Source organism: Natator depressus, chromosome 2, assembly GCF_965152275.1.
Source record: "Natator depressus isolate rNatDep1 chromosome 2, rNatDep2.hap1, whole genome shotgun sequence".
Classification (NCBI taxonomy): Eukaryota; Metazoa; Chordata; order Testudines; family Cheloniidae; genus Natator; species Natator depressus.
This window is the reverse complement of record NC_134235.1, coordinates 66,340,548-66,363,044: the sequence shown is the minus strand read 5'-3', so window position 1 is coordinate 66,363,044 and position 22,497 is coordinate 66,340,548. Positions and strand designations below refer to the sequence as shown.

Sequence of the window (22,497 nt, the reverse complement as noted above, 5' to 3'; positions counted from 1 at the left end):
GTTGAAGAAATAGTGCAACAGTGACAATGTTATGCTGGGCTTGTCTTCACCTCCAATACTAGTTTTTGAAAGAGGTTATTTAATTACAATCTACAAAAACAATTCAGAAAGATCATAACTGTAGTTTTTGCAAGAAGAAGAAAACTAGCCATGAAGCAAAATCAGAGTAGAACTCTTGAGTTAAGCTAAAATTTATATTCAAAGTCATGATTTCTTGGCTCCTTGCTGGCAGCCACTGTTTTTACTAGAAGTTTTACATTTGCAACAGTAGCGAGGCTAGAATCAGATTGCCACAGCCTCTTTTCTTAAATATTGGGCCCACCTGCTCCCCCACGCCAACAACTTATCTTTGGCATGCTGAATGGAGCTCCAGGCATCGCCTTCTGTAGGAGCAGGATTTTATATTTGTACTATAAAGAATTAATGTATGATTTGATCATCCTGCCAGCCACCCTTTTTGAATAGCAGAAAGGAATGACCCTCTGGGACATTGGCAGAAACGCATCTGACAGACTGCCAGTGTCTGTACTGATGTTAAGGCAGGGACAGACCAGAACAGTCCTTATGACTGATTATAGTCACTCTTGTTTTAAGATAAGATTTTACTACAGTATTTACTGTAAGGTCTTGCTTTTTGTATGCATTGCAAACTAAGTTGTGTAAGGTTCTTTTGCAATCCCTTTAGTAATCATATAATCCTTTCCAAAATGTTATCTTGTCTGAAGGTCTCTGTAAAAGACTGTTTGTGTGAATGAGGAATGTATGCATCAGGAAAAGACAAGTTGTGAAGGCCATTGTTAAAGTCAGATGGTCAAGGAAGGAGGAGTAAAGAAATTTAAGGACACCAGCGAACCATCAACTTGCATCCATAAAGTGAGGAAGGGCAGATTGACGACCCCGAGGTGGAGCCTGGCACCCCTAAAGACAAGACAATTGATTAAATCGAAACTAGGACAGGATGACCCTCTCGGAGGTGTTTTAGAATGTTAACAATAAGATAACACCAATTAAGGAGTAACCGGTCACAAACTGACACAGCAAAATCCATAGACTTCAACAGAGAGAAAAAAAAAAAAGACTAAGAACAGGGTACTTCACCATGGGACTTTGGGTTCATCTTGCCACAACTCCAGAAGCATTGGATAGTGACTCACAGAGCCCCTCTGCAACAAATCTGACTGGCCACTAGATTGATCCAGGCTCTGGACTGGTAACTATAAACATCAACTGGCAGGAGTGTGAGTGAAAGTCATATGCTAACTGCTGTATTCTCAATAAATGCGGCGTATTGCCTTTTTCCCTAAAAAAGATCGTGTGCGCTTCTTATAAGTATAAGACTTCCCTTCCCACAGTTATATTTCCTCCTCCTCCTATTTTGACCCTGCGTCAACCATTCTTCAGTCAATATTTCACATAGATGGGAGTACACAGGTAAGTATATATAGACTAATTGCTGTTAAAATATGAAAGCTTCCTCTACATGTTCAAGAGTTAAGTACCAGAACAGAACTTCAGATTCTGATTTCTCACATGAATAGTATAATTTGTCACTATTGGGAAAGTCAGAGGTGTTTCATCTAACAAAACGTGAACCGTGAACTCTTTCAGTTGTAAACCAATAAGCAAAGTGCAAATTTACTTGAAAAAGGTAAAGATGTCCACTTGTTTAAACAAAGGGGGGGGGGGTGTTTAGGTTATATAAAAAACCTACCTGAATGGAATTTAAGTATAAGACTGTAGACAAAGTGAAGCAATACTCTTAATAAAGTAGTTAGAGATTGGATGGTTCGGGGCCATCTAGATATACATGTCAACCTAAGATGGAACTATAAGGACTTCAGAAACAAAAGCTTCACCAATAACAAACTAGATAATCTAGTGGTCCCTTCTGGCCTTTAACTACATGAACAGGACAAGTGCCTTGAATATACCTGCTTTGAACATAGCAATATTACAAATTTGAGATGTTACCAGAACTTGATCAATCTCAGTGTTTTCAAACTGTGGGTCATGACCCAGTGCTGGGTCGCAGAATGTAAGGCACTGGGTTGCGGCGGCTCTGCTCAGCACTGCCAACGGGGTGTCAGAAGTCCTGGCGGCAGTGCTGCCAGGTTAATGTAGGCTAGTCCCTAGTTAATGTAGGCTAATACACACTGTGCCCCAGAAGCAGCCAGTAGCAGGTCAGCTCCTAGGCGGAAGGGGCAGGGCGCCCACAGGGCTCTGTGCGCTGACCCCGCCCCAAGCACCAGCTCCACACAGGCTGGGGGGAGCGGTGGCTATGGGTGAGAGCCACACAGAGCTGCTTGTGTACCTCTGCCTAGGAGCCGGACCTGCTACTAGCTGCTTCTGGGGCATAGTGCGGTCTGCAGTGCAAGGACAGGCAGGAAGCCTGCCTTAGCACCCCCACTGCACAGCTGACCGGGAGCCGCCTGAGGAAAGCCCATGCCCGAACCCTGTGCCTCAATCCCCTGCCCCAACCTTGAGCCCCCCAAACCCAGAGCCCCTTCCTGCACCCCAACCCCCATCCCAAACCCCAGAGCCTGTACCCCCAAGCCCAGACCCTCTCATTCCCAGCCCCATCCCTCACCCCAACCCCCTCATCCCCAGCTCTGCTAGGTCACAGGCATCAACAATTTTCTTCAACTGGGTCACCAGAAAAGAAGCTTGAAAACCACTGATCAATATAAAAGGGATCTGTCAAATGTAGATTTCAAAATTACCCCAAATTTCATCTGGCTAGATCCAAAATTAGGCTTCAAAAAACAAAAAGCTGGCTCTGCTGTCATTAAAGTCCCACAGCTTGTTCAGATTTTTCCAAAGTAGTATATCCAAACACCTCTCTTCCTCTGTCCTCCACATACTTGTTTGCATTATAATCATGAAAAGCAACCTTCCCATAGACCACTAAAACTCCATAGTAACAGAAGGAACGAAGCCTTTGCAATTCAGAGAGAAGTTCAGAAGGTTTTGCTGTATGCACTAAAATATAAGACAGATGCAAGTAGTCAGGTTACCATTTATCTGCTATTCATAAAAGACATCCTCATCAAGTTCATTTATGAGCTCTCTTGACTGTTATGGCAGCTTTGGAATTGTAACATTATAATAGCTGGTTTTCCTTCCTAATTCTTTTATAAGTTTCAGTTTTGCTAACACCAGAATGCTTGAAAGCCTTATGACAAGAATTCAGAGTGGAGTCATTGTTCATACTACCATAGTGCCTAGGAACCCAAGTCATCAACTAGGACTCCACTGTGATAGCAGCAGTATAAAACACAAGATAGCCCCTTCCCCAAAGATCTTACAATCTGTCCAAGTATAAGACAAGAGACCACAGATAGATATGGGAGCCAGAGGCATCAACTTTCTAATGTGCCATAGGGGGGTCCCTATGGCACATTAGGCCCCACCCCTGCATCTCTGCCCTCCCCCAAGAGCACCTCACCCTCACTCCTCCCCCTCCCCCCAGCACACCGTGGAATAGCTGATCCACTGTGGGCAGGAGATGCTGGGAGGGATTTGGCTGCTCATGGGTGCTTAGCACCCATCATTTCCCCCCCCATGGGTGCTCTAGTCCTGGAGCATCCACAGAGTCAGCACCTATGAGGGGAGCACAAGGAAGCAGTAAGACAATACCGCTTGTCTGACAGGAAGTGGTACCAGTGGCCTAACTGCAGTTAATTTTTTGCAGGCATCATGGCAAAGAGATTTAAGGAGGGGTTTGTAGGATAGTGTAGTTTTGCAGAGATTTATGAGGAGCTCCTCCCAACCATGAAGATTAGCATGGGAGAAAGCACAAAGGTGCTTCTTTGAAAACTTAACAGGTGGGCAATCATGGCTGGCACGGGCCAATCAGAGGCACAAATCAACATCTTGATAGCAAAGGACTGAGACACAGTGGGGGATAGGCCACAAATGGCCTCGAAAGTGAAGACAGCAACTTAGATTTGAGGATATAAAGAGGAAACATGATCAAAGCAACGAGCTAGGAGAAGGTTCTTTGCAGCAACGTTCTGAACAAATGAGTGGGTCAAAATTGCATTCGTAAAGGTAGAGGAAAGGATGTTGCTGTAATTAAGATGTGAGAGGACAGCCTGGACAAGAGTTTTAGCTGGGTAGATGTAAAAGAAAGGCTGTATCTTAGAGATGTTATACAGAAAGAATCTGAAAGACTTAGATATATCCTGGATGTGAGGACCTACAGAGATCTGAATCATAGAGGATACCCAGATTACAAGACTGAGTGACAGGTAGGATGGTGGTGTTGTCCAGTGACTCACAAAAAGAGCTGGGGGGGGGAGGGGGAGAGAAGATGGGAAGAGATTAAGAACTCTGTTATAGCCATTCTGTGCTTCAGCAGATGGCTAGGTGTTCATGAGATGTCGTCAGATATGCTTACATTTTAGTTTGGACTGGTCCGGTGTAGAGTAGAAGATCTGTGAACTGTCAGCATTGAGATGGTAGTTGAATCTTGGTCAACAGTTTTGTTCTACATTTGAGTGTACCTGCTAATACACAGTTTTAATCTCTCACCCTTCCTTTTCCATAAAAAAAAAAGTCTGACGTTCTAGTTCCATAGCATCCAAATCACTACAGCCATTCAAGCAGAGATCAATGAAGCAGACAACAGTTTAACTGATGGAAAGTTTGGGTAGTATAGACAATATCCTCAGAATAAGGTACAGGAGGCTGGTCAAGTTTAAGGAACAAACGAAAGCCTTTCAAATAACAATCTCTAGAAAAGGAATGGTTAAGTGTTTAATTTTTTACTTCTGGTGGAATTCTCCACCACTGTGCATGTGCAGAATTTATGTTCCCCACAGAAAAATGACTTTGATGGGGAAGCCACAACAGCAGTCATGCGACCCTCCCCAGCAGTAAGTTTCAGGTGCCCAGGGCAGCCACCAGAGAGGTAAGTCACTGTGGGACAAGAGACAGGACTGGGGAAGACCTGGCTGGAAGCTCCTAGTCTGGGCTGGGCAGGGCAGGACTTCTTCCCCTACATGGCAGCCAGGTCCAGGTCAGACCCACCCCCAGATTTTTCCCCCTGGCTGCAGGAAGCTCTGCAAACCACACACACACACCCACGCACCCCTCAGCTGCAGGTGGAGGGATCCCTGTACAGGGAGCTGCTCCCCTATCTGCCAATCCTCATGCATCCAGACCCGCTCATACCCAGATCCTCCCGCTGAGTCTCACCGCCCCCACCGCACTCAGAATCCCCCCAATGAGCCCCACTCCTCCTCCACTTGGACCACCCCGATGAGCCACCCACACCCAGATCCCCAAACAGCTGCACCTGGATCCTCACCCCACTGAGTCCCACTCCTCCAGCATCTGGACCCCCTCCCCCCCCACACCCAGACCCTTCCCCTCGGCTGACCCCCAACTGCCTTCACCTGGACCCCCCTGCAGAGTCCCATTACCACTGCACCCAAAAAACCCCTACAAGCCCCTGGTGCATCCAGATCCCCTCTGCACCCAGATCCTCCACTGAGCTGCCCACACCCAGATTGCCCTGCACAGAACTCTCTCAACCCACACCTGGATCCCCCCCACACTTGAATCCTACATTGCTGAGCCTGCCTGCCCACACCTGGTGCACCTGGCATGGAGGGGCATGGCCCTGGGGTGTTTCTGGGGCAGGCCCAGTTCTTGCACTGTGACAGAGTTGGGTGCAGCCTCACTGCTGAGTCCGTGTCCCGGGGGAGGGGGGGAAGCTGCAATGATCTCCCACCTCTGTGCAGCCAGTGGCCTGTGGTCGCCAATGCCATGCTGGAAGCCTCCATATTTGACAAATAAAATTTTCAGAATTTTAAAATATTATGTGCAGAATGCCCTCAGGAATAAAACTTTTTCTACTAATCCTACCTGGAAAAAGTTCCGATGATGTCAATTTTCAGTAGTACAAGACTCCCACTAATGATTTAGTACTTCTTTGACACCTGTCTTTCACTGACCTTTTCTTCTAGGTCTTTCACATTTTTTCATTTGAGGTTCTCTGATCTCTATTTAACATTTTATTAAATCCGATTTGGATCCATCAAGCTTAGATTTGCAGGATTTGAATGAGCTGCTAGAATAATTTCTGTTCTCATTTGTTGAGAAATGAGTCTCTGATAGTTAACTGGACTATTCCAAAAGCGGTCATGGCTATTGGAGACAATGGAAAGGACAGTTGGGAGGGAAGATAACCCCCTAAACCACCTCACTAATCCCATAGCCATCCAGATATATTTCAGCACAGGACACATTGGGCTGAACATAATAGATTTTTAAAATGGAAGAGTAGGAGTGTACATTTTGGGTTTATCAGACTGAGTATTCTTAACACATATCAAAGAGAAAATTTTGAAATGCACCAATCTGGGAGCTTAGACTCCCCACTGAAATTTCATTGGGACTAGGATACTTTTGAAATTTATTTCTTTACCCACAATAAATTTCTATTCCTTACATAAAACCTTAGTCATGCTGGAACGGAATCATTTTGGTAGCCTGATTTCAGCTTCACACAGATTGAGAGCAGCGACCAAATTTGTACACTTTTTTTATTCAAGGTACATTACAGCCAGACAACTCATCTGAGAAGAAGGAGATCAAGGTTCTATAGATGTTATCTTGGGAAGAATTACACAATAAACTGGAAATGACCCTCAACAGCATAACATTAGCAGGTTTCAAACTAATGTTATAATATTTTTCACTTCTGTTTCCCCTGTCTGTAGCAGACTTAGTTTCCACAAAGTTCTCATTAAAAAGGTTTAACCTATGCTGCACGTATGACCTGCTGCTCTTATTCTTAAAAGTCTCCATATCTTAATTGACACTACAGAGCCTACACAAATTTGACAATGGAATTCACTACAGCAGAACCTTGTAAAAAAGTACTAAGCACTTTTTTCTTTTTTTTAAAATTAAAGGGAAGATTTAGATGTTAACTTAAGTAACAAGGAAGTATTTGGTTACTGACCTCTTTCAGAGAAGCAAGAACAGCAGCTTTTATAGTTCCCTCTTGTTTAACCTGGGTCACATCTAGCTTCTTTACATCATTGCTTAAGTATGGTTTCAAGTTCATTTTCAGATATTGTCTTCCTCTTATGTGGTGAAAGATCATATCAAGAGAACGAGGCAAAATACCACCATCTTTTGGAGAACCTGTGAAGAAAAGTAAGTGTATTATATGTAGTTAGTCTCACGTAAAGTGTTAACTGGATTTTATGAAAGTAGTAACATTTGCTTTTGTTACCTTGAATAGTGTATGTTTTGCCTGCATTAGTAACCCCATAGGTAAACACTAGTCCATTTGCTCCATCAATGTAAGCTTTTATTATCTCTTTCATTGTGCCTTCAAAAAAGTCACTTTGAGTAGTTTCTGGACCAAAGACCTAACCAAAAAAAGAACAAGAATTTTCAAATGACATCTGGAGCAGCTGAAAAATGGATTACTAAATGGTACAAAGAACTTTTGTTTATACCATTCACTGTTGAATAATAAGGGTAAGTTAGTTGTACAGAGAAAGTTGAACAAACTGTATCAGCTTCATTGTCTGGATCCCCTATAACTGATCACAAGTTTCTGTTTTGGCTTCATGTCATGCATGTTTAATTCCAGCGACTGAGATAAATGCAGGCTCACATTTATTTCTGACCACCATTCAACTGGCAAGAACCAAGAATAGCCTGAGCTCCTCATCACATGCCAAGTATCCTGGAAGAAGAATCACCTATACTTGTATTGCAGGATAGGAGGGAGCCATATAGAAATGTGCATCTACAATTCAAAAAATTACTCAGAGAAAGACCAAGTCTTAAATATGAAGCTATTCAACAGGTTATGCAAACCACTCTCCTGATACTGGGAGAACAGAAGCTCCTGTTGTCCTTGCTGGATTTTGCATTCGTGTGTCAAGAAAAGAAAAACTAGGCATCAGGTTTGAAAGGGATAAGCCATAAAGCTTCCATCTTCTCGATTGGAAGATATACCTTTCTAGATGCCAGTTTTAAGTAACACACTCCTACAATACCTATATACGCAATTGTGATTGAGAGGGATAGTGAAACCACAAAAATTTATGTGGTCACACTATTTTCTTGTGCTATGTTGTTTCATATAAAGTTGCCTGCAAGAAGCTTTTGTAAACACCATCTAATCAAAGAAAGCAATACGATTACTACATACATTTCCTTCTCTCGTCTAATTAGCATGTGTGTGAAAATATACCCTTCCTGATGAATTAACAGTGAATATCAGTCCTATACATTGTGTTTTGTTTCAAAGGCAGTTGAGAAGATACCACAAGTAATTCAAATTTGAAAGGTCATAGTTAACAAGTTATACAAACAGAAACACTTTCACTATAACTAAAAATGGAAGAACAAGCCACAACTTTGATTTCCTATAGGGTAAAACTGCTTTCTTAGTAAAGATCATGGCACGAAAGTTAGCCTACCTTAGTGAAGGTGAACTGGTGTACAGACTGTCCAATCCCCTTTTCACTGTTTTTCATCGTAAAGGATTCTTTGGGTGCCTGTAGAGTTACTGTTTCTGGATTTTCAATAATTACACAGTCCTAAAGCAAAGACATAGAAGTTCTTCTTTCTAAAATAGCTTTCCAGACGTGCACACCTTTGTCTACCAGAGCTTCAACATTGTAAAAAAAATATTTAAGAGGTGCATTAAAACTTTAATGGGACACTAATATAAGATTTGGACCAAAACATGGGCTTTGTAAAAGGTACACTTTTACAATACCCAAGACCATTAAAAATGTTGCCAGGATCCCCTCCTCCCACTCCTATTTGCAACACACTCCGAACACCTGTAGAGTTTGCAACCCAAGCTTTGCAGTATCGTACTCATGCAAGAGAGCCTGCAAACAAGATGTATTAGAAACTGACTAGTTTTCTCCATATTTTGTTTCTGGACAAAATGTAAACTATGAACTGCCTAAATAGAGCGTAAACTGGATTTGAAGAGTTTCAGTTTGAATGTATGGTGTTATTTGTAACCTAGGAAACTTCTAGAGTTTACACGATTTAACTTCTGCCTCTTAAGTACTATAAAACCATAACATAATCCATTTGATTACTGTGGTAGTTAGAGCTGGGCAAATTATTTTTTGATTCACTGGCAATTCTTAAAATTTAGGTTCAACCCAAATTGAAATCAATTTTGTTCTTAATTCTTGGTAAATTGCAAGTCAATAAAAAAAGTTGCCTTTCAGGTTGAATAAATGTTTTGTTCAACCTAACCTAACTTACTTTAAAAGATTAAATGAAGCACTCGATTCACAGGAGGAAATGGTAGTGCTCATATACCCAGTAGTCTAGTGGTTACAGCACACAGCTAGGATGTGGGAGTCCCAAATTCAAATCCCTAATCTGGAGCAGGGACTTGAAGTCAATCTCCCCGCTGAGGGCCCTAACCAGCGGGCTACTGGCTATTTTGGTTTGGCTCTTGATCTCTCCTGTTGAAGCTGTTCCACTTTGTATAAATAATTCAATATTCATTGGAGCAGGAACTTGAACATGGATCTCCCACCTCCCAGGTAAATGCCCTAACCACTGGTACAAAAGCGGTGGGAGGGCCTAAGTAACCATATGAATCTAGACCAGAACTTTTTTGGGGGTCCAAAACTATTTTACAAGTTTCTCAAAATAGTTTCAGACAACCCAAAATAAAATATTTTGGCAAATAAAATATTTGTACAGAGAATTTCACCCAGCTCAAGTGGCAAGAGCACCTTACGTCTGCTCCATCAGTCATGAAGTCATTACCTTGTGTAACACGCAAGCCATGCAATATTACCATCTATTTTCCTAGAACCTGGACAAGTTTTACTGGTGCACAGCAGATATTTATTTTCTCTGTGTTCAGCCTTTAAGTTACCTGTCACATATTTTACTTTAATATGTGAAAAAACTGATGGATTAAGGGTCAGACTTTGTACAGATGCCACATTCAGAACAGTTTATTGGACAAAATTTAATACGCTAATCTTGTTCTGGTTTGGCTTTCCACATTTATCAAATCTGTACTGTAGGAATCAGTGAGACAGTAAAGACTGATAAGTAGCATATTTCTAGGAGATGGAATTGTCACTTCTGAGGCACTCAACTTTAATAGTGAGGAAAAGTGCTGTCTATAGGTTACAAAATTTAGAAACTGAAAACTTACAGAAGCTTTTTCTATTTTAGAATTCTTGAGATGAAATGCAAGTGTTTTCCACGGACGACAAAAAATAAGTCATTTATGGACAACAACTAACCTGAGATTCATTGCTTTCAAGTTCTGCTTTAGAGAAGGGTCTGACTCTCAAGTAGACTTTCAAAGGTTGATATATCTGCTCATTTGAAAAAATATATATATATAGTTAAGTCTGTAGGCCAAAGACTCAGGATTCCAGAGTTTTTGTTTTTACCTGCTTATATCTCTGATGTTTTTCCCCACACCACACAATTCCATCTCATGCTACCCACATTACTGTGACTTTTGTACTAGTATCCTTCCATTTATCTTCATGTCTTCTCCAAGCTGTCCCTTATGCCTAGAACTCTTGCTGTGCTGAACTATCCACCCCTTTTCATTTAAATTCTTTAAAATGTCTATTTCACACAGCCAGCCCAATGTTAATCCACCAACAGCACATTTTATATATATATTTTACAAAAAACTGAACTGCTTCCACCTTCTAGTCACTCTGCAAAGTGTATCTAAGTTGTGTTGCTTGTATAACAAATGGAAAGTCCATACTCCAGTTTTATATGGTTCAAGGCACACTACTGAGGCTCAGTAAAAAAAGAACACCTTGCGCCTATCGCCAAGCCACAAACCCTTTTATCGTCCCTTCAGAAACAGTCATAGAGGAAGCCTTCTTGGTTGCTGAAGTCAGGGATGTTTCCTAGCTGCTGCTAGCTCCCCTCCTAGCTACTAAAAGGAAAAAATAACCCAACTGGGTCTCCCCACTGTTCTCTATTAGACAGAGGGATCCCTATAATCCTTCCCTTCCCACCCAGCCTGTCTATTTAGTACCTTTCATTACCACAACTCTTCAGACTACTCCTTTCATCATCACTCTGCCAAAAAGGCAGAATGGATAGAGTGATGACCAAGAGGTACTGAAGCAGTAGACCTGTTGCTGTAGGATAGCATGACCAGTAGAAAAAAACCCTACAAGGCCAGATCTTGGCATAATGCAATAGTTATATTACAAAGTTAAAAGGCTTGCAGGTAAAGTGCAAGAGTGTAAAACAGTTTGGTTCTCATGGTAAGAGTAAGCTAGTAATAAGAACACTAGTTTGAACTGGGCATACTCCAGATGGGTGTTGTGCAAACTTCCACGTGTACTTCTGCACTACCCTGCAATCCTTTAGTTCCTCAAATGCTTAAGACAAACATTGTAAGTACCGGTTAAAATGTTAATTTGCTGCAGGACATGATTTGTTTTTAAGTAAAGGGAAAAGGAAACAGACTTGGAAAAAGGGAGGGAGTTCACAATACAGAGAAACTTGTTATTGAGTTGTTGCTACTTAAATGCAAAGACATCATTAGAAGAAATTATTACAAACACACCCCCACCTCCTGCTGCTGTTCATCAGCATTAGGTATGACTGACAACTCCATGGGTGAGGTTTTACCCATTAAGTCCTCATAACAGGTGAAGTCCAAGACACCAGATCCTGCTGAGGATGCATAGCTTCCCTCCTCATAGTCCATTCTCTTATCCTGTTCACATAGAGAGGAATAAGAAACAAAACACACATGCTCTCACATGCAAATGGTGGAGAGTATGCAAGAAACAAGGCTTTTAAGTTAAAAAAAAAAAATATATATATATATATATATATACACACACACACACCCCTCCTGGGGGGGGGGGGGGAGGGAGGGAGATCTAAAGACATGACCCCCAAAAAACTTGTAGTTATTTACTCTTTAAAAATGCTCTGCAATGTGAAAAACATCTTTAAAACTGCAGATAGCATGAAAAAAAGTCTGCAGGAAATCCAAAACATTTACTATCTACAGTACCAGACCAGTGACATGGGCAGTCCTGTAAATAGGTACATCTGAAAAGGATAGTTAGCACCTCTATCATTCCCTTTCCTTTGTAGCTATCAAAAGGCATCCAAAGTGTTGTGACTCACAAGGTGAGGGTGCTCAGCACCCTAACAAGATCAAACTCAAACTCTGCCCGCCTCTTACCCCTATGCAGGGCTCCCACTGACTGCAGCTAGAGAACACATAGCACTAGGATGCAAGGGGCAGAGTTTGGCCCTAATGAACAGAGGCATAAGTCTCTATAGAACCTAGGGTGATCAGATGTCCCGATTTTATAGAGGTAGTCCCGATATCTGGGGGTTTTTCTTAGACAGGCTCCTATTATCCCCCACCCCCTGTCCCGGTTTTTCCACACTTGCTGTCTGGTCACCCTATTAGAGCCCCCTCTGTCCCCACTGACAGAGGGGAAGCAGAGGCAGTGTCTTCCCCAGGGGCCCAGTGAATCAGTGGCAGAGCCAGGAACTGCACCCAGAGCCCCGCTGCCCAGCAGCTGCCTATGGCAGAGGGAGAGCAGCTGTCCACCGAGTCTAGGTGAGAGGACGGAGCGGCCCACGGCCGGGGTCCGCCTCATCACAGGCACAGGCTGGAGGCGCCCGAGGAGCTACTAGCTTCTCCCTCAGCCGCCCCCGGGAGAGCGGCGGGGCTGGCGGCTGGGGGCTCAGAGCGGAAGGCCCGCGGGAAAGCCGCAAGCACCAGGCAGCAGCAGCAGCCACCGCAGCCTCTCCCGAGCCCGGCTCCCGACGCAAGGGAGGGGGTCAGGCCGCGCGGGGGAAGGGGAGGTGCGCCCGCTCTCAGAGTCGGGGCGGTGCCAACCCTTCCCACGCACCACCTGAGGAGAGACCGCTAGCGCCAGCTGAGCGTCGCGCGCAGCTCGCCTGCTTTCCAGCCTTACACTCCAGCCCCCCCACCGCTCACGCGCTCCAACCAGCACTTGCCTGCATCTGCCCCCACCCGCCGCCCTTTTTAGCGCGCGCGATGCCAGCGCCTCCCCTGATTGGCCGCGGGCCCGGCCCCGTGCGCAGAAGGAGGTGCGTGTGGGAGGGGGGGAGTCCCGCCGGCGCTGCCGCCTGGGGGGGGTGGCTCGTTTTACACTTGCCAGCGACAACCCCGTTGTGACGGTTGGGGACTGGGGTGGCGCTAAGCACCCGGACGCCCCCGGGCTGGGCTTCCAGTCACCGGTTCCTCTTTCCAGGGCTGACGGGGGGAGGGGGCAATTGTACCGGCCCGAGCTCGGGGGGAACGTCTGTAACGTGGGTGTAGTGGGGGGAGGGGGGCATTAGGTACCCGCCCCTAATGGCCCTCCAGGGCCTGCCTGGGACTGATGGATCCGCGGCTCGGACGGACCGGGGGGGCTGAGCTCGCCGTTCACATGGGCACAGCATGGGCGGCGGCAGCAGCACCCGGCCGTTTCCCACCCGTGGAGTCACCCCCGCCAGGGCACCGCTTCCGGACGGGACTATCATTTGTCTCCATCCTGCCTCGGCGGGCCTCGCTAGCGCGGCTACCAGCAAGGGGCAGCAGCAGCTGGGACTCGAACTGCGACCGCCACTCAGCTCACCGGGGATAGCATCAAACGCTCCTGCAAAGCGACAGCCAGACCGTGCCAAAGCGGGCTGGGGTTAAGCCGCTCACCCACTCACGTAGAGAGCCGGTGGGTGTCCGGCAGAGGGCACTGGCATACCAGCCAACCCTTCGTAAAGGAAACGTGAGGTTGAGAAGCCTGGAGCTTCCCAGCCATTGTTTTGAAACAGTCTGGTTAAACCTGCATTTTTACCCAGAAAAAGAATTAAGATTAAATCCAGACTGGTTGATTATGAGATAGTGGCAGCAATATTGTGGTTGCAGGAAGGCTGGGGAAGTCATTGTTAAAATGCAGGACTATTGATAGAGACTACTACTCTTTGTGCCTGGGTCTGTCACTGAGTCTGTGGCCTGGTCTACCCTACCCAGTCAGGTTGATCATGTTTGGAGGTTCTAGCAGGGGAGGGCAGCTACAGTATACCCTTGACAAAGAACAGTACTCCTCTGTCTGGGAGGTTGTCCTCTTCGACCCTGCAGCTTTAGAAAGGATGCACATGGAGCGGTGAGGGAGGAAGGGGACACCAGCCTAGCCAGCCAGATCAGCTGAATACACCCTAGCGATCACTGGGGTGACACATTGCAGCCAGATCACCCTCACATGTAAGGCAGCTTACCTTGACCTATGCGACAGTGTTCTTCCCACCAATTTAACTCCCCCGCTACACCAACCCACTTCCACAAGAGGGTTAGGCTGATGTAGTTAGGTCAATGCAGTGTCCATGTAGACATTGCATTGCTTACATTGCATGTTGCTGCCTTTGGCAGCCTGAGCCCCGCTGCCCAGGGCAGACAGCTCAGCTTGTCAAACTGAGGGTGAAAGGGCTCCAGCTGTCAGTCTTGGGTGGTGGGGCTCTGGCTGTTGGCTTAGGGCAGTGGGACTCCAGCTGTCAGCCTAGGCTGTGGGGCTCTGGCTGTCAGTGCCCCATAATGCCCCACTTAAGTTGGTGCAAGTGTTCCTGATGAGGATGTGCACTGTGGTGGCTGTAGGACAACCTAACTTTAGTCAATTTAATTTTGTAGTGTAGACATGCCCTGACCCACACTGAAAGAACTATTACATAGGAAGCAGAGCCTCAGAGCAAGCAGGTAGCTTTAATTTCAATACTGTTCAGCATTTTCATCAGTGATATATTATGGCTGATAGAATTTGCAAATGACAAAGATTGGTAAAGTGGTAAATGATGACAGGATAGCCATTTAGGTCATTCTAATTGCTTGGTAAGCCAGGCCCATTCAAAGAAAATGTGTTTTAACACAGCCACATGCAGTTATATATCTCTAAGGAATGCAGAGCATATCTACAGAATGGGGGATTGTATCCTGGAAATCAGTGACTCTGAAAAGGATTTAAAAATCACAGTGGACAAGTACCTCAGCATAAGCGCTACCTGTGATGCTGTGCACAAAAAGGACTAATGCAATGCTAGGCTGTATAAACAGGTGAGTAGGAACAGTAGAGGTGATTTTACCTCTGTATATAATTCTAGTATCCATTTTTTAAATGGAAAAAAACTGAAGCTGCATAAAAGGCACAAAAAGTTTTTGAGGACAGAGTGCCTTACTGTGAGATTTAAAGAGCTCAACATGTTTGGCTTATCAAAAAACCTGAGAAAGGACTTGAAAGTACTAACATGCTACACTCAAGGGCAGAAGACACCAGGCACTAAAGGACTCTTTAATCTAGCAGAGAAAAGTATAACAAGAACCACTGGCAGGAAGCTGAAACCAGACAAATTCAAATTAGAAATTAAGCACAAAATGTTAACAGCAAAGAAAATATTTTAACAATAAAGGTAAGTGGTGGATTCTCCATCTCTTGATGGCTTCATATCGAGCCTGGATACCTTTCTGGAAGATATATTATAACCAAACAGTAGTTAGTGGGCTGAATACAAGGATAACTGGGTGAAATTTAATGACTTGTGATATAGGAGCACAACTCAATCATCTAGCAGTCTTCTGTGGCCTTAAACTCTGTCAACTTATCTATGTTTCAGTATATTCTTCTGTAAAATTTGTTGATTAATTCTTGTATTTCACAAGAGCTTCTCATAGCAAAACTATTGTCTTTTGGTAAAATGCTTTGAAAACTTCTCATAAAAGGTGCTATAAAAGTGCAAATAATCATTAAAAAGCCATTCATCGGCCAATCTAGAAATGTTTTACAACATAAATTGGATGGTCTAACATCTTGCAGCTGGAGTTGGGCTTTTATAAAATACTGAAGTATACATAATGAGTAGCTATTTCCACAACCACTTAGTTTAGGAATAGATAGCTCACTATTCTCATCCATCACAGAAACCTGTAAATTGGTGTCATTTAGGAGAATCATTGTAGAAGACTGAATTAGCTGTAAGGGATAAAGTATTTCTGAATATATACTGATTGGCATAATTGGATTCTGTAGAATTTTAAATTTTTGTTCTTAGAGGACAACATGTAATGAATTACAGTGACAGCTCATTTAGTTGGTTTATGGTGGTCAAAGCACATTGTTGTCCCCCCATCTCTCTAAGACACTTCACTACTAGGTTGCTTGACTACTTCATTCAGTGTTCAGTATTAGTTACAGGAAGAAGGGAAAAATATTTAGAAATGTTTTCTAACAGTCTGATTAGGTATATAGTATATTTCACATAGTCAGAAATACTGTGTATCAGAAAGGAATTGAAGTTTGAAGACACTAGGTGAAGCCCAGTCTATTCTCCAAGCATCAAAAATGCCTATTCCTGCAGGAATTTGAGTTCACAGAGCAACAGGCCCTCAAGAGTACACTAGAGTGGTGATGTGAACATATCTGCAAGAAATAAAATAGTCAAGCATTTCTTTCAGTCCTTCCTTAACTGAATTATACTGGGGATTGAAATATCAGGTCCTTCCTTCTCTTGAAGATTACTGCAAGATCTTTGAAGGCCCTTAAAGGATATACAAACCAAAAATTGGACCCGTGCCCTTTCATTGCTTTATACACAACTACACTAGGAATTCAGGTTCCATCTAACTTGGAAGACTTAGGCCAGGTCTATGCTAAAGACTTATATCAGTGTAACTAGGTTGCTCAGGGGGGGTGAAAAATCCACACCCCCGAGTGATGTAATTACACCAACCTAACCCCCCTATGCAGACAGTGCTACATCCATGGGGGAGCTTCTTCTGTTAACATAGCTGCTGCCTCTTGGGGAGGTAGATTAACTACACAAATGGGAGCTCTCCCGAATTGAATTAATTTGCAAACTGGATACAATTAACTTAAGCTTGAATAAAGACTGGGAGTGGATGTGTCATTACACAAGTAAAACTGTTTCCCTGTGTTTATTTCCCCTCTCCGCCCTGTTCCTCACACGTTCTTGTCAACTGCTGGAAATGGTTGATTATCACTACAAGAGGTCCGCCCCCCGCTCTCCTGCTGGTAATAGCTCACCTTACCTGATTACTCTTGTTACAGTGTGTATGGTAACACCCACTGTTTCATGTTCTCTGTGTATATAAATCTCCCCACTCTATTTTCCACTACATGCATCCAATGAAGTGAGCTGTAACTCACAAAAGTTTATGCTTAAATAAATTTGTTAGTTTCCAAAGTGCCACAAGTACTCCTTTTCTTTTTGCGGATACAGACTAATACAGTTGCTACTCTGAAACCGTCAGCATAGTAGCTTCTTTAGTGAAGCGCTGCACTGGTGCAGTTGCACCGCTGCACCTGAAGACAAGCCCCAAGACTAGTGAAATACAAGAGAAAGTTACACTTGGGAGGGGAGGGGTTTTTTTTAGTCAGCCTGTTTAAAAATTAACAGCTATTTAACTTCAATGCTGAATTCACATTTGAGATTAAAGGTGTTTGTTAACTAGTCAATATGCTCACTGTTTCAAATAAAGTCTCACAATAAGTATCCCCAGGACCTCTTGGTCTTCTTTAACAAGCATGATTTTAAAAAAAGTTTATCCTCTCTTTATACATCATAAAGGAGCAAACTAAAAGGGATTTGAGCCTTTGCAGTTCACTGTTAAACCAGACTTTATCTGCGAAAAGTGACTGACTACCGCCTATAACAGTGGTCCCCAATGTGGAGCCTGCGGGTGCCATGGCGCCCGCTGGGGCATTTATGTGCACCCACCGCCAGGGGCGGCGCCAAGGAACAAAGGAGAGGAGCGCATCCGCCGGAGAACATGCCGCCACACTCTTCTGAAGGCACGAATGTGCTCTTGGCCACAGAAAGGCTGGGGACCACTGGCCTATAAGAAGTTCCAGGCAAATAAAATTCACTATGAAAAATGATCTTTCCTTATTTTCATGTTCCTTTAGGGTTTAATGGTTATTTGAAACATTATATCACACTGCACTCCCTTCTTCAAAATACATTAAAGCAGTTCTATATTAATGGTAAACAAGAAAATAACATAACATTCATCTCTACTGAAGTCTTGGCCAACCATTCCCCTCTAAAGGCCTAGATTCTTGATTGTTATGCCACTTTGTTTCGGTTCTTTATTCATGAAAGAATCATGATTCTAGTCAAGATTCTATTTCACAAAAACACAAAGCAACAGTAAAAAAATTACAAATCAACTTTTATTAAAGTAGATGACAGGCATTTAGGCATCAGCAATAGTAACTTCAACTTCTACACCTGGTTCAATACTGATAGAAGTGATCTGCTTAACAATCTCAGAGGGACTGTGTAAGTCAATGAGACGCTTGTGGATACGCATCTGGAAACGATCCCAGGTCTTAGAACCTTCACCACAAGGTGTTTTCCTAGTAGTGATTCGCAGAGTCTGTAACAGAAAGTGGAATAGTAACCAATAAATGAAGACAGATTTATGCAGAGGTTTTGACTAGAATCAAAAACTTTCTATAGTTCTAATGTAATTAAAATATTGCTTGCAGTATTTTTTACATAGTTGTCAAAAATTAGCTCTACTTATCTTAGTGGCCACTATTCACCTCCTTTTCATAGCTGGCCAAGGAGTCTTAAGTCAAAAGAGAGGAATGCAGGTAGGAAGCAGGTCAAAATCCTCTTCCGCCTTTCTCTTCAGCATGTTTTGTATTAAACAATTGAGTCATATGTTTATGCCAGCTACTAATCCATTAACTGGTTAGAGTTTAAATATATTCAATCCAGTTTAATCAGATTGCACTCCTTCTCAATTTTACTATTTGTAATTTACAAATAAAATCTTGGAGAATTAATCATGGTTTTCCTGCCACCTAAGCCGTAAGTACCTTAGTAGGCATGCGAACAGGTCCCTTCACTTTTAGATTCTTTTCTTTGGCACCTCTGATCAAGTCAGCACAGACTGTAAAAGAATACACAACTGTTTACAAAAGGTTTTTTTTAATTGAACTAGATATTCCACTTCACATAAAATGTTGGCTCAGAATAGCGTAAATAATAATCATAGTAATTCAGTTTACAATTTATCCTCATGGCCAACTACATATGGAATAAACTGCTCATCCCAGAATTAGTAAGGTCACTTGTAATTTTACTTTTTAGGCCTGTCCATAATGGCATTTAGACAGTGTTAGATTAAACTCTTAGTCTTTATATAGTTAAACTAAAGTGGTTTAAACACATTTTGCTTTGAGAGCATGGACCAGGCATAGCTATTTTAGGAGAGTGTTTACAACACATAGCCAAAACATTGTTCAAGAGAGTTCATAGTTAAACAGTTCGGCTAGTATGGATAAAGTAAGCATTTAAAGCAGGTTAAAGTAACAAGTTTATTCCATAGTTTACTTTATGTCACTGGCAGAGTAGGTCAATGGCTGTGGTAAAGAATTTTAAACACAATTCACAACTTATAGACTAATAACCTGTCAATTAGGGAAGTTGCCAGCTGAAGTTATGTTTTGAAACATTTGAGACTTCAAATCACAAGCAACCCTAAAAAAGAAAAGTGTTACTTACCCTTCTCAAGGGACTTTACATTGCGACTCGTCAAGGTAATTCTAATTCGGTGAATTGCTACTTCCTGTTCCACAGGTGCTTTGCCACTATCTTTAAATGCCTGAAACATTAACATTATGAATATTAGAAACTAGAGCCAAACTGGTCAATATTGTATGTATGCCCCTTAAAGCATTCTACCTTCACTAAAATTGAGAACATTAGATATGTCTGTAACTACAGTTTTTATAACTTTTATTAGAGTCCATATCAAAAGGATTCTGAATGGGGGGAAGGGTAAGAATCCAGTTTCAGAGACAGCATTTTGTACAGTTACTCTAACAATTATGCATCTTGGAAAATATCAGAAACACCCCACTGACTTGTGTCTTTATGGAACATGCCATCTAGCCACCTCCAAAATAAATACTTTAATCATATAGGGCAAGTCTACACTAAAAAATTAAGTTGATGTAAGTTATGTTGTCATACAGCCACCACAGTAATTGAATTGGTTTTACAAGTACACACTATGCTCCTTGTGTCAGTCGTGCATGTCCTCACAGGAGCTCTTGCACAGATTTAACTGCTACTGTGGGGGATTGTGGGATGGTTTCTGAAAGGTAGCAGGTCTATATAGTGTCTACGCTGACCTTGCATCAACCTAACTACATAAACTTAAGGGCTATGCCTCTCATGGAGGTGGAGTTATTAAATGGATGTAGTGGGCAAGTTACATTGAGGGGAGCTTTATTTTAGTGTAGACAGAGTAAGCTGCCTTACATCTACTTAACTCTGGAGCATAGACCAGGCCTAGTATGTAGTGTTGTGTCAGTCTGATTATTAGAAAGACAAAGGGTGTGAGAGACAAGGTTTTGAGTTATACAGAGCTCTTCCTTGGGTCTGGGAAGGGTACTCAGTGTTACAACTAAATATAAGATCAAACAGATAGCTCTGAGTACCCTTCCCAGACCTGAAGAGCTCTGTGTACCATGAGGGCTCGTCTCTTTCGCCAATAGAGGTTGGTACAATAAAGATATTACCCCCCCACACCTTGTCTCTTTAAGCATGTAGAGACATACAAATCTGTAATACAGTTTAACCAGTGTTTGTTTCACAGCAAGAATTCAAAAAGAAAAATGCCAGTATCATAGGCGTAATGCAGGTAGGCGATAAACAACAAAGAGGTGTGTGATCAACAAATCACAGATGTGCATCTATCAGGAGACTGATTTAAATTCATTTGGGAAATGACAACTACACTAGTATACTTGCTCTGACTTCTTATGAAATAGCAAATAAAATGAATAATTAAGTAACAATAAAGAAAGAACAATCTAATGTATAACTTCTGCAATGTGCTACTTAGAGAGATCAGAAAGACAATCCCTGTATTAAGTGATTTAGGTCAACAGTATATAAGTATTTTATTGCTGCTCTTGTATTTTATTATACGTGGCAGGCACCCTTTCTTTTGACGGTAATACATACTAGGATTTTTTTTAAAGTACTTGTATCTGTTTTGCAAATAGCACTGTGTTGTAATCCCATTAATGATATAAAGTTTAACAGCTAATGAAAGAGGGGTCCAAGGGCAGCAGAGGTACACCACATAGGATCGCCAATTTAATTTGTAAGAGCTATTTAGGTTTGACTCTTTGGCTTTCTAGAGTAGATAAAACTACAGGGGAAACAAGATACAGCCACAGAAAGATGTTTTCGTGATTTCCCGAGAATCCAACCCTTCCCCTCCCCGCAACTGGCCGCGTTTTGCATGGAGGGGCAGAGGTGGCGACGCTCAGGGTGCAGCACAGACGCAGCCTGTTTGAGGGAGGCCGTTTCCCCAGCGCTGGGGTGGCTACTGGCCAAAGCGGGCAGGAGCGAGACATGTGAGGGAACGTCCCCGAAACCCCCAGCTACAAACTGCCCCAGCCGCTCCCTCGCCGCCGGGCAGCGTCTCCCCCCGCTTCCTTCGCTGCCGCTGGGGTCTTGCCAGCCCGCCACTTCTGTCGGGGTCAGCACCGGTAGAGGAGAAAGGCCCCGATGTAACAAACGACAGCGAGGCCGGGAGCCGCCGCCCCGCGGGGCTCGGGCGAGCCGACAGGCAGGGAGCACGCGGCGAGTAGAGGCCTGGCAGAGCGCTAGCAGCCGCGCGGCAGTGGGGAAGCGCCACGCGCCCTTCCCCGGCCCGCTCACCATGGCTGCACAGAGTCCTCCTGACCGACTTATTCCCGGGCGGGCGCGGCGCGGCCCAGTGAACAGCGGTGAGTCAGGAGCGCGGCGAGCAGCAGCGGCTGCGGCGGCGTCACTCACAGCAGAGGCAGAGGGGCGGGCGCGCGGCGCTTATATAGCAGCGCTCCATACGGGCATCGCGCGACCGCTGACGCCAGCCAGGGCCGCGCCGCGCCGCCCCGCCCCGCCCCTGCCTGGCGCTGGGGTCAGGCAGGCTGTAGCAGCGAGTGGGTCGGGTGGGGGCTGTGCAGCCAGCCTGCCGAGCCGAGCAGCAAGGCTGCCAGGGCATAATAAAGCCTGAGCCTGGGCGGGAGTTGTACCGCGTGTGCCAGCCGAACCCAGCGCACCTGCGCGCCCCTGAGCTCGGCCTCCCCCCCCGAGCCCCCCTGCTCGCCACCTCTCCACCCGGGGCTGAGGGGATGGAGGCGACTCTTAGCTGGCAGCCCTAGGGTCGATGGTGGTGGCCGCAGCCAGACTCGAGCCTGCGCAGGCAGGGCTGTGTTTGTGACAAAAATCTGTAACGGCTGGGGGTGGTCAGGCCTCGAAGAGATACGTGCCGAGAGGCTCAGCGCCTGTTTTCAAAAGGAAAATTACCGAATTTAACTGAACACATGAATGTTTGGGGTGATGTGTAATTAGCGTTGTCACTCGGGGTTCTCAAAGGATTGCTGTTGCAGCATCGCCTCAAGCAATTGATTTCTCCTAACTTAAAGCAAGGATGGAAAG

General features: G+C 44.1%; 2 protein-coding genes and 1 non-coding gene across 3 annotated transcripts in view; all 3 read right to left on the bottom strand.

Moving 5' to 3' along the window:
• Positions 1 to 13,672, bottom strand: part of LOC141982353 (kinesin-like protein KIF20A) — a 46,545-nt gene extending 32,873 nt beyond the window's left edge. The window contains exons 1-6 of the mRNA XM_074944357.1: positions 13,623 to 13,672; positions 11,582 to 11,728; positions 10,272 to 10,346; positions 8,454 to 8,573; positions 7,250 to 7,388; positions 6,974 to 7,158 (exon numbers count right to left, since the gene is read on the bottom strand). Coding sequence (XP_074800458.1) covers positions 6,974 to 7,158; positions 7,250 to 7,388; positions 8,454 to 8,573; positions 10,272 to 10,346; positions 11,582 to 11,728; positions 13,623 to 13,634 — 678 coding nt within the window. The 5' untranslated portion in view covers positions 13,635 to 13,672. The remainder of the gene's footprint in view (positions 1 to 6,973; positions 7,159 to 7,249; positions 7,389 to 8,453; positions 8,574 to 10,271; positions 10,347 to 11,581; positions 11,729 to 13,622) is intronic.
• A 4,528-nt stretch (positions 13,673 to 18,200) lies between these two features.
• On the bottom strand, positions 18,201 to 21,884 carry RPS20 (ribosomal protein S20). The gene is made up of 4 exons (XM_074943092.1): positions 21,736 to 21,884; positions 19,561 to 19,660; positions 18,873 to 18,946; positions 18,201 to 18,424 (listed from the first exon to the last, which is right to left on the bottom strand). The coding sequence occupies exons 1-4, from the start codon at positions 21,736 to 21,738 to the stop codon at positions 18,242 to 18,244; spliced, it is 360 nt and encodes a 119-aa protein (XP_074799193.1). The 5' UTR covers positions 21,739 to 21,884; the 3' UTR covers positions 18,201 to 18,241.
• Positions 19,018 to 19,082, bottom strand: LOC141983593 (small nucleolar RNA U54). Its single transcript, XR_012638431.1, has one exon. It is a non-coding gene; the product is annotated as a small nucleolar RNA U54 (small nucleolar RNA).
• Positions 21,885 to 22,497: the final 613 nt, after the last annotated feature.